General features: G+C 33.7%; 1 protein-coding gene and 1 long non-coding RNA gene across 4 annotated transcripts in view; one reads left to right on the top strand and one right to left on the bottom strand.

Moving 5' to 3' along the window:
* The window catches only part of LOC124086929 (uncharacterized), a 63330-nt gene that overhangs the window by 16892 nt on the left and 33927 nt on the right, over positions 1–12511 (bottom strand). Inside the window, exon 5 of one of the 3 annotated variants that reach the window (XR_006849972.2) lies at positions 6712–7022. The exons of the other annotated variants lie outside the window; for them this stretch is intronic. This is a non-coding gene — a long non-coding RNA (uncharacterized LOC124086929). The remainder of the gene's footprint in view (positions 1–6711; positions 7023–12511) is intronic. 3 annotated transcript variants of the gene reach the window in all.
* The window catches only part of Ovch1 (ovochymase 1), a 95642-nt gene that overhangs the window by 60974 nt on the left and 22157 nt on the right, over positions 1–12511 (top strand). The window contains exons 18-20 of the mRNA XM_058576363.1: positions 89–1233; positions 1530–1586; positions 3185–10198. Coding sequence (XP_058432346.1) covers positions 89–173 — 85 coding nt within the window. The 3' untranslated portion in view covers positions 174–1233; positions 1530–1586; positions 3185–10198. The remainder of the gene's footprint in view (positions 1–88; positions 1234–1529; positions 1587–3184; positions 10199–12511) is intronic.

Genomic DNA, 12511 nt, shown 5'->3' with positions numbered 1-12511 from the left:
GTTTTCTAAATGTTGGTTAGCTATTATAATTTTTATGAATTTCCATTACTCTTTGTCCATTTTTAAAATTTGAATATTGTTTATAAAGTTTTACAGGAACTTCAGATACAGAAGTAATTTTCCTTTGTCATAAATTGCCACAGTCTGGCTGGGCACAAATCACAAGCCATTGAAACAGGAACAAACTTTATTTCTGAACTCCACCAGCACACTCCACACACGCTCCCCGGGAACTATCCTGAACCCCACGCGGCTCATCCAGAAACCAGCCACCGGAAATATCTCCTCCGGGAATCCCCATGAGAACTCCAAAGGAGCGGCTGAGGCAGATAGTAATGCCTCGCCTGTCAACCAATACTATTGGCAAAATGCCAGGGGCCATTCCGACTCAGCTGTGGCTCTCAGCAATAAGTTACAAGTGTTTAGCCTTATTGTTGCTATTTGTTTTTAAATTTTATATTGATATAAAAATTATTAAATTTACTTATTTAAATCTATTTACACATGTCTTGGATCTTTGATTTATCCCATCACCTTTAGGTTTGAAATTTTTCCATTTTATGTCAGAAGAATCTTTTTAATTAAAAAGAACTTGCCTCTTGCATCCTGCTGCAGTGTTTTCTCATGTGGTAGAGTGATTCTGTACTTATCTCTTTCTTAGAATTATTTTCTTCCTAATTTATAGCTCTGTCTCTATAATATATTCAATTCTTTATATAGAAAGATATTTCCTGGGGAAGCATTATCACCTTTCAAAATCATTAGCCTTTGTTATAGGTTTTTGAGGAATCCCTGTAATTTTCCAACCAAGCATTTCTGTGATGTAGAATTGTCAGCTAGAATCTTCTGGAATTGTTCTTTCTCTTTAGATTATAGATGTCAAAGCCATAAGACTAATGAAAATATTACTCCTTCCTTGATTGAATGGTATTCTATACTGTCAAATGCTATGTTTCTCCTTGTGAGAGCTACCAATACATTCAAGAATTATATTCATCTCTCCTTGGTGCAAATAAATACGTGAACATTCCTCAGATATTTTAACATCATTCGCCCTAATATGCTAACTAATGTGTTTTCTTCTTTTGCCTTTGAATATGATTCCCTTCCTCCCTGCAAATGTTTGTGGAGCACCTAATTGAACCAGGTCCTGGAGGATCTAGTAGTGACCCAAATTGATAAAAATCCCTACCCTCATGAAACTCATTCTAATACGGAGGGACACATAATAAGGTAAAATATATATTAGATGGAAAGTTTAAGGGAGGGGGGAATGAACATGGTAAAAGGATAAAGAAGCATCTGGATTAAATGCCATATAGCTCAAAGTACTATAATCAGTGAATATTTTTCTGTTATCAGTGAATATCATTTCAAAACTTTTAGATAACACCTAAAGGTTTTGAAATGATAAATCATTCCCAATAGTAGAGGCATGTTATTCTAAATGACTCCCAAGTTTTTTCTATACCATCTTAAAAAGTACTTTGAATTGTTTTAGAATTATAATTTTCCCTCTCATCTCATAGTTTCTCCAAGTAAAGCAACCAGTAGAAGATTGACAGTAGGGAAAGGAAAACTTTCAGGTAGGAAAAACTTTGTTCCTTTTTGGATCTTTGTAATGACATTTTTTAATAATTAGGTTATTTTCTGGGATAAAAATGACACATTTGTGTCATTTTAAAGATAAAATAACTTATAATTATCCTTCAAGGGGAACCTGGTAACATAATAGACTATGGAGTGTAGGGGAGTATTAGAATCATAGACCCAGGTTGAGATCCTGGCTCTCTACTCCACCAGTCTGACTTCTGAGGAAGTCACTTGAGTTCTACAGCTGTATTTCCTCATCTCACAGAATGGAGTACATTCCTGTCTCATGATTTAAATTAATTGCTCTACCTAAAGTATAGAAACTACTAAAAAAAAAATCCAACTTTCCTTGAATTGACTACTTAAAAACAAACAAACAGGTGAACTACATCAAGGAAGACTTTACTTAATAATTTTCACGTGCTCTGGACCACGTCGGGTGACGTTCTGTTCCCTTTTAAACAAGTTGCTTTAGCATAAGCTATATTGTTTTCAGAATCCAAGATATGTTTGTTCATTTTAGCAGTAATTGTAGGGGATGAATTTGTTAGGAAAATCTACTTAAGCCATCTGAGATTTGGTCAGGTCTAAAAGAGAAACTGGTCAGTGAATCATGATTGATTTGTAAATCATCAAGAATGATAAATTCCTTTGGGTGTTCAGTTTCATGCTTGCCTAGCATGTGCAAGGCCCTAGATTTAACACCTAGCACCCCCTGCTGCCAAAAGATATAAGTACATATAATACTGTGTGTGAGTATATATGTGTAAGTATAAATCATATTTATTTTCAAACATGGCTAAGATAGTTGATTGCAAGTTAATATTTTTGACCATGATTGTGATTTTTTTTTAATACCACAGAGAGCTTTTTCTGCAGCTATGTTTCTTGTGGATTCAGAAATTTGGGTTCTAAATATTAGCTGTTTGATTAGCTCTGGACAATTTATTATCACTGTATCAGTTTTCTTTATAGTGTTATAAAAACAATAGTTTAAAATAATGTTAACTATGTAATTCAGAGTTGTTATATTATACTGTAGAAGTTAACTAGTGAGAGTTTTTCCCTATACTTTTAAATTGGTGACTTATAGTTTTACATGATGGTGGGATTTGTTGCAAATTCATACATGGAAGCAATATAACAGTATAATTTGGCAAATATCCTATCCAAAATTTCTCCTTTTCCTCCCCTCAAGTGAGGCTTTTAATTCTGGATGAATGCAAACAAGAGAATATATTTTTCTAGGCCTCAGTGTATTGCACATTTGGGAAAATTGTTAAATGAATAATAAAAGCATATCATATTAAAGTTTTCTCTTGAGCTATAATAAGAATATGACTTTCAGATGGAATTGGGCAATCAATAGGCATTACTGACTTATTTCATATAATCCTCCATAGACTCTAGATAATTTTGATACATTAAATGTTTAAAATCAGGAGGCTTTTCAGTGAAACCAACCTTTGGATAATTACTTTTTCCCGTAAGACAATTAAGGAAGAAAGCTGATTGATCTGAAAAGACATATAGCAAACCTGTTTAAAATAACTAGTTTTATTCTCATTCCTTCTACTTCATTTTTATCTAGGTTCAAAGGGTAGTGAAATAACCAGAATTCAAACCAAGAGCCCACAGTCGCTTGTGAGGATATTCTTAAAAAGCTCTCAGGATACAGATCTTAAAAAGCTCTCAGGATACAGATCCCAAGATATTCTCACAGGATGATTATGAGGTAAAGAAAGGAATGTTTATTATAATGGAAGATGTATATGGACTGTACTTGACTAACATCAACAGTGGTATTTGCTTAAATCATTATTCTCCATCTTCTCAAACAACATACTCCTAGGAAACCCTGGATCAATTGCTTTTAACATGAAAACAACAACAAAAGACTGTTTCTGTAAATAAATTGTGCTTTCTCCACAAAAGAGACAACTTATTAGGCAAAATGGAAAGTCAAGTCTCTGTCAAAGCATTGTGGAGATGGAAATAATGTGTAAAATATTCTGGAATACAGTAGGTATTCAGTAAATTGTTCCTAAATTCCCACAATATAAAGAAATTCCCTTGAATTAAGAAATATAATACCTTTAAAATGAGAAATTAAAAGTGAAGATCTGTATAATATTGATCCTAAGTCATTTTTTGTTAGGGAGTTGTAGGTAAATTCTGGCATACATAAATCCTTAAGCTCTTATAGATTGCCAATCAGAATTTGGAATAATACACAGAATCAATTGTTCATCTTCAAATGTTAATTTTAATTTTTGACAAATTGGGTACTAGCAAGTAAGTTTAGTTGGTCAAATTTAAAGTAGAAAACCTTTATCTCATCCAAGCACAAAGAAACAGAAAAGGCTCACTGAAAGTCAGTAACACTGATGCATTAAATTCTGAACAAATAACAGTATATTCTGTTTGAAATTGTTTCTTTCTTTCATCTATGCCATAGCTCCTCTGAGATTTAGTAGCCCCTTTAATTCACATCATTCTCCTTGAAATTATCAACTTCCAGATGAAGCTAACACCCTTGACTTATCAGAGTCACCTGTGGGTTTATGAAGAATTTGTACCAAGCAAAAAAATAGGTAATTAATTTTCCATGATCAACTATGCTACTAATTTTATGATACAGTCCTAGATTGTTTTATGTTCCCATGGGGCTTACAGGTGACCTAAACTAGTCCTCTTATGTGATGTTGAAATAGCCTTACTGATATCATTTTCCTAGATTTATAATGGAGATTAACATAACATCTTTTCAGATTAAGTTAAAACAAAACATGGGTCACACTTAGATTAAATTTGTTTAAAAAAAAAACACTGAAAACAAGATACATAGGAAAGAGCATTCAATGGGTTTATTAATTAGGTAGTTGCTGATAATTACAGTAACATTTATTTTCAAAGAAACAGAAATCCAGAAGCACCTCTATTCAACAGTTGAACTCCACTAATGCTGAAGTTCCTGTGATTCTTTTGTCCTTTCCCTAATGATTACATAATGGTTATTTTTATTCTCAGCCTCATATTGGAGAAATAAAGGACCGAGGTAAGGAATAGCCCTATTAAGAAGGGAAACATGTATCTAAGTATCCTGTTTCAGATTTAAATCTTTTCACCCAGAGCTGTTACATGGTCATACTTGACTTGGGAGATAGATAGGAGAAACAAAATGGAAAAAGAGTTTTTGAGAGGTCAACCAACATTTCCTAACATGGGGGAATGCAGCAGTACACAGTTCTGGAATCTCATGATCCTGGACTGTATCTTAGTTCTATCTCTTACTAGTTCAGTGACTTTGGGAACAACCCCCAAAGCTTACTAAAACTCAATTTTCTTACATGTATACACATGCACTATAAATTCCCAATGCACTTTATCAGGATAGGTTAACAGCCCAGAGGAAAAGTTGTATGGGCTTTTGTTGAACTTCGGCTCCCTAAGGAGCCAGATGCTAACGTCACTGTCCACTCAGGTATGCTTCTGCCAGGGTTGATGCAGTGGCTAGGTGCTAAAGCAATGTCCTTTTTAGTCCTTGGATTTACATTACCATCCCAGAAGTTTGTACACTAACAATCTTTGTGTTTCCACTTAAGGGAATGTTAAGTACTGAATTTTCTTAGTTTCTGAGCAAATTTACCTTGAAAGAGGTCTGAGTTTCTTGTGGGAAGAATGAAGTGTCCCTGTGTTTCTACCTGTCTTGCCTCGGAGAACAGTTTTGTTGCACTGCCTCATGAAGTGGTTTTGAGAATAAAATGAGAGAATGCATGCTCATCAATATAAAGAAACCAAACTTGTGGGAATTAGAAATACCCATTCTGATTCCTGTTCTTAAAATTGTATTGTTTAGAAGAATATTAGGACCATTGTTTGCCTGTTGCTCTCCTCCACAGTGCACACAGAGGTTGGAAGAACAAAGGAGAGAAAGAGGAATATATTAGCTATATACTTATAACTTATGTTGTTGATGCACTACATATATGATCTAGGAAAAAAAAATCAAGATGGAGCAGCATTCTTTAGGGGCACTTATGAAGGGCCATTGCTAATCAAATCTCCAGACATGTCAGCAGCTGAACTTTGAACTAGTCTGTAGATAAACCTACCCAAGTATGTGAGTTGACCTTTCAAAAGACTGTTAACCTCCGCTGACCTTCTGTACAATGGACTCCTGCCCCCAAACTACTGAGATTGAAACCACACCCAGTCCCTTTCTTACAGGACAACTTTGGCTTTTGCCAGCACCAATCATAATTCCTGACCAACAAGTAATTGTCAACCCCCTGTGATTTAATGTTATAAATTCATTTTGTAAAACCTTTGGGACTATTTCCAAGACTGCTTGAATTTTTATTTTCCTGGAGTGAAATCTGAATTAGCCCCAAATAAATGTAATTTTTTTTTGTTCTCAACTAGGTTGATTTTATTCTTGGTCAACACTTGTTCTTAGACTTAATAAAACACATAAGATTTCCTTCTCAAAAGTTTCATAATTGTATTTCAATTTCTCTAAGGCTTACAGGCTCTGGGGTATAAGAGGAAATTCATGTTTCCTCTACCTATCCCTAATATTATCTTAGAAATATATATCTTCATTTATATATCTTCATATGTATATTCATATGTGAATATATATATGCATGTGTGTGTGTGTGTGTGTGTATATATATATATATATATACTTATGTATGTATATGTGTGTGTGTATGTGTGTGTGATATATATTTTTATTCCTGTCCAGAGTTCCTAATATCTCCATAGTTCCCTAAGAGATAAGAATAGTTAAGGGAAAAGGAGTGCCTTTTATTATTAAGCCTCTTTCATCCATGCCTGAGTTTGCACTGAAGTGACTTTTGGAAAGTCCCTATTGTCAGAGGAACCAACGATGTGATTAGACGGCTGGAACTCTACTCTGCAACCTCTGGGGAGAGGAGTGCTGTAAATTAACTTAATCACCAATGAGATAATCTATCCTATGGGTCCAGATGTGTGACTCTGATAGAACAATTCCTTACCATGTTCAATGCCTAAGTTTAATCCTCAGCAAAACAAAAGGTTAAAAAAAAAAAAACATATTTTACAAAATCATGCCTGTGTAACAAAACTTACATTAAAATCCCAAAGGATATGTCTCAGCTTCCAGGTTTATGAACACATGAAGGTAGTGCCTGGAGGGTGGTGGGCCAGGAGAGAACATTGAAGCTGTGTCTCTTCTCCATCATATCTTCATGATTCATCTTTTCCATTTGACCATTCCTGAATTGAACCCTTGGTAATGATTTGGTAAATATAGAATGTTTCCCTAAATTCCTTAATCCATTCTAGTAAATTATCAAACCTGAGGAAGAAATCATGGGATCCCCCAATTTGCAGTTGGTCAGGTAAGAACACAAGTGATAACCTGGATTTCCAACTGGCACCTAAAATGGGAAGAAATCCTGTGAGACACAGCCCTTATTTAGCCTAAGAGCTAAGCAGCAGCCCTAGTAAACGGTGTCAGAATTGAATTTAATTATAGGTCACCCAGTTGTGTGCTGGAAAATTAAGTTAAATTTTTATGAGGAAAAATCCCACACATCTTCTTTCAAAAGTGAAGTATTGAAAGTTAGTATAGAGGAAATAGTTTTGTTGTAGAGAAGTTTTATCTTTTGTTCTTTTCCTCAGAACATCTTAGGTTTATTGGCTTGGATTAGTCAAGTTTCCCAGAGGCCAATTTCAACTAGCATGATAATTAAGTTCCTTTGGCTTTAAGCTTTTCACAAAACAAGATAACATAAAATAACCTGATGGTCACAATATTTTCAATTGTTCTCTTTTTATTCTTTTATTGGTTCTTTTCATGTCATATATAAACATTACAGTAGAATTCACTTTGATATAATTATATAAGCATGGAATATATCTTATTCTAATTAGGACCCCCTTCTTACAGATGTACATGATGGTGGGATTCACATGTACATTCATATGTGTACATGGGAAAATTATTTTAGATTCATTCTATCTTATCCCCCTTCCCTTCCTTCCCTTTTGTCTAACCTACTGAATATCTAATTCTTCCCCTCACCCCCACTTATTGTGGGTTAGCTTCCACATATCAGCAAAAACATTTTGACCTTTTAAATGATGGTTAACACTCCATGGAAGTTGTTTTTGTTTCAGAAAAGGTCCTCCAGGGAAACTTACAAGGAACTAGCCCAAATCATAAAGTCACTTTTGACCCACTATTTAGGTAACCTAGAGTAACCTTTGCTCATTATAAAAATTCTCTACCCAGAGCTGTTCCTGGCCACCATTTTTTATTTTTATTTATTTTTATTTTTTTTATTATTAGTTGTTCAAAACATTACATAGCTCTTGACATATCATATTTCATACATTTGATTCAAGTGGGTTATGAACTCCCATTTTTTCCCCCGTATACAGATTGCAGAATCACATCGGTTACACATCCACGTTTCATGCAACGTATGTCCATGACCTGAGCTTGCTCTACATGTGATGATGAGTCTTTCCTATATGAATAAGTTTTGTAATAAAAGCCCCTTGATTTATTTATTCAAGGAGGCATTGCTTTGAGAATTATCTCCATTGCACTTCTTACTGGCAAGTAATAAAACTTTTTTCACTCTTATCTCCTGGTCGTGCTTATTGGCTTTTCATTCACCAATTGGCAAACACCCCGTGTTCAGTTACATCCTGACTAAGCAATGAACAGATGACCACATAGGAGAAAAATATTTGGCCTCTCTAAAACAGAAAAAAAAATTCTACCTCAAATTTAAAAAAAATAAAATGTTTTGGAACATGATTAAAGAGCAAATAAAATGTAACATACATATCCATGTTATGGGAGTTTATTTTCTGGAGAAATATTTTTCAATATCCATAAATTTATGTTTGTCTCAGTGTCTCTTAACTAATTAAAAATATACACATGTGCAAAGATTACATAAAAGCATTTCAGCAGTGGTCAAAACAATCTAAATTACAGAAAAAAATTAAGAAATTGTTATGGTTTAGTTGTGTCTCCCCAAAACTCACACATGAGACAATGCAAGAAGGTTTGGAGGAGAAATGATTGGGCTACAGCCTTGACCTAATCAGTGAATTAATAATCCCTGATGGGATTCACTGAGTGGTAACTGAAGACAGTTGGGGGTGTGGCTGGAGGAAGTGGCTCATGGTGGGTGTGGCTTTGAAGTATATATTTGTATCTGGCAAGTGGAGTCTCTCTCTGCTTCCTGATCACCACTTGAGCTGCTTCCCTACACCACACTCTTCTGCCATGATGTTCAGCCTTACCTTGAGCCCCAAGGAGTAGAGCCTGTCTATGGATGGAGACCTCCAAAAATGAGCCCCTAAATAAACTTTTCCTCCTCTAAAATTGTTCTGGCTGGGTCCTTTAGTCACAGCAATGAAAAAGCCAACTAAAACAGAATTGTACACTAATTCATTTGATAAAATATTATATAGTCATTAAATGAAAGATTTTCACATAACTTTTTTTTCTAAATAGGAATATCCTACAGGTAATAGAAAATTAGAATAAAGAAGTATATGTTTTCTAAAAAGTACTATATGTGAACAGAATAAGAATCTAAAGGAAAACACCTCAATGTTTAATTGGATGTTTCTAGATTGTGACATTATTGTTTTCTAATTCTCTAAATTTTCTTCATTGAACAAATAAGCATTTGGAATCTTAAGAATACAGTAGGCTTGTTCTGGAAGCTGAACTGGATTCATAGAATAGCAATTTCAGGGAACTTCAAGACACTAAGTCCATCTATTTAGTAGTCTGCCTCAGAAGAGAGGAGGGTCAGTTCTGAAGGGTAAGTTAGAAATCCTCAAGTAACGAAAAGTTGAACAAAATCAGTACAAATGTCCCTTTTAGTTCTAGGTTTGAGCCAAGAACTATAAAAAATTTCATTTTAATGGTTTAAGGTTAATGGTTTTGACTTTCATGTCAATTATTGAAATATTTTAATCATTGTTATTTTCTTTGCTGTGGATAAATTATTGAAATATTTTAATAATTATTGTTATTTTCTATGCTGTGGATAAATGAATGTTATATGTAGTTTAAACTCAAATATACTTTCTATATGTGATTATTCTATTTCAATATGGTGTCAGGAATAACATTTTTAGTTCTCTGAGGACCTGGTCTTAAATCATATTTCCTTCTCTTATATAGCTTTAAGAACATGTACTTAAGTTGCTTTATATATCATTAGAACTAGGTATTGTGTTCCAGTTGGATGGAACTATTGCCTTAGAACTGTTAAGACTCAGGAATCTGGAATATCTTTCTCTCCATTCTAATTGGTTTCCACTTTTATTTTCCCCATTTTTATATTATTGGAAGTAGACATGGCATAAATTTATAACTTAAAAAATATTTTTTTCTTTTGCTTTGCTCAGTAACCTTGATGAATTGTTCTTTGGATTGAATAAATTTTTTGGCTAAGAAAATTATGTGAAGAAGATTTCCCTTAGCTAAAATCTCATGATCCACTTGTGTTAATTCTCATATATAGTGTCACTTTGGCCTGGGAAGAGTTTTCTTTGAGACACCGTTCCCATGTTTCTGGTAAGTTCATTGCTTCCCTCTGTCCTTAGCTTATTTTTTGCATGTTTCTGCCCATTTTGTTGTGACTAATTGGGAAAAGTCTGTTATCATATAAGTAAATAGCTGGTAATTCTTTGTTTCATTTGTCAACTTTAAAGGAGAAGAAAGGTATTTATGGTTGTGACTTCTGTAATAAGTGGAGGTCTCATGTTAAACCTTTGTAAGGTATAATATTCATAATATTTTCATTTTTATAGCATCTAAATGCATATTTCTGGTTTTCAGGATACTTGTTATATTGTTTAAATTTCAAGCCTGAGATAAATCAACTTTGAAACAGGAAAAGTTTATTTTGGCTCACAATTTGGGGAGTGCATGGCAGAATTCCTTATCTTATAGTTGAAAGTAAAAGAGAAGAGGAAGAAGAGTCCTATCATCCCTTTAAAAGGCATGACCCCAGTGATCTAAGACTTCCTACTATACCTTTTTCAAGGTTTGAACCACCTTTCAATAGTGGACTAAATTTTAATACATGGGTCTTTGGAGGTCATTCCAGATCTAAACTATAGCACTTGGAATATTATAAGTAGTAGACAATTTTTGTCCTGAGCATAAAAATAATTTTTATCTTTTGGAATTCCTTAATGTATTAACATTAAGAGTAATTTGTCCTTTTTATAAAAAACTTGTTTGATAGTTAGCTCATATATATTAGTTATAATTGGATTTTTGAAAGATATGGTTTGTCCAGTGTTCTTGTGGTTAGAGCAAAGGAGCTGATAACATTATGGAAACTGAGAATCATTGCACATTATAGAAACTGGGCACCATATAGGAAACTTTGCCATTATTTTTAATTCTGAAAATTTATTAGAATTGCTTCAATCATTAAATTTAATCCATTCTCATTTCCAAAAAATTTTGACACATTTTGCTTTCCCCCATTCAATTTTTATTTAGTATCTATCTTTTGGTCTTTTGACTATGTTATTTGGAATACAACTGGAAAAGCATTTCTACTAAAAAAATTTACTTAATTAGTCTGATAATATGAGAAGTGTTAGAAGAAAGTAAGAAGACATTTACATCAAGTACAAGTTATATCAAAGTATACGTTAAAGAATGAAAATCAATATAAATTTAGTCCTATAATTATTCAGATTATCAATAAATGGGTTTGAACATATGCAAAACCTTGTTCAAGGTACTAAGAATTTGCAATGAAGAAGACAATCTCTGCTCTAATACTTACCACTGAATGAGGAAGATAGTCAATAATTTAAAAAACTCATAAAAATAAAAAAATTATTATAAAGGGAAAATATAGCATTCAATGAAAGTATATAATGGAGGAATCTGACTGGATTGATGGTCAGCACAAATGGAAATCTAGGAAAACTTGGATATCTCTGTTCTCTTGTAGCAAAACTCCATGGAAGTTATTCTTATTCACTGTCTACCCTTTTCCTTCCCATTTTTTCTTCTTAAATGCATACCCATAGGAATTTCTTGCCCAACATTCCATGGACATTGTTCTTGATAAAACTACCAATGATTTCCATAAGTCCAGTAGTCACTTTTCAGTACTAACACTGGCATTTGACAGAGTTGAACTCTCCTTCATTCTTAAATCTCGTCTTGGCTTCCAGAAAACCCTTTTTCTTGGCTCTCCTCATACTTCTCTAGACCCCTTCAAAGTTTCTTGTCTGTAGTTTTTCATTTTTTCTATTATTGAAGTGTCTGAGGCTGAGGTGTCCCAGGACCCAGTCCTTAATTCTCTTTTCTTCTCTCCCTATACCTACTAAGTGATGTCACCTAACTCCTAACTGTAAATGACAGCTATATTCAGGTAGCTCCTGAATTTATCTCTGGCCTTAACTTTTTACTGAATCCTGGCACTGTATATCTAATTGCATCCCATTCTACACAGTTATCCACTAAGTATCTCAAACTTAACATCACTAAAATTGAATTCAATTTCCTACCTTTGCCTCCAAATTTTTCTTCCACTCATAGTTCTATCTCAGTAAATAACAACTCCATTTTAGTAATTAATTGCTCAAGCCATTAAATTTGGTCATCTCTGACTTCTCATAGTCCCTATTAAATGTAGTTAATGTGTGAGTCTTTCAGCAAAATAGATCTAGAACCCAACCACTTCTTAACAATTCCCTTAGATCATTCTGGTACAAACCTTCCTTTAGTCAACAGACTAAAATATTCCTCATAATGTTCAATTTGATCATCTTAAATGGGAATAATTCAGATCATGTTACTTCTCTGTTTAGAATCCCCAATGTTTTCCCTACTGATTCACAGCTAAAGTTCTTATAA

This window comes from Marmota monax, unplaced genomic scaffold (assembly GCF_021218885.2).
Source record: "Marmota monax isolate L192 unplaced genomic scaffold, Marmota_monax_Labrador192_F-V1.1 WCK01_AAM20220418_F8-fsc00012, whole genome shotgun sequence".
Taxonomy (NCBI): domain Eukaryota; kingdom Metazoa; phylum Chordata; class Mammalia; order Rodentia; family Sciuridae; genus Marmota; species Marmota monax.
Note: the sequence above shows the minus strand (reverse complement) of the source record. Positions and strands in the feature narration are given on the sequence as shown.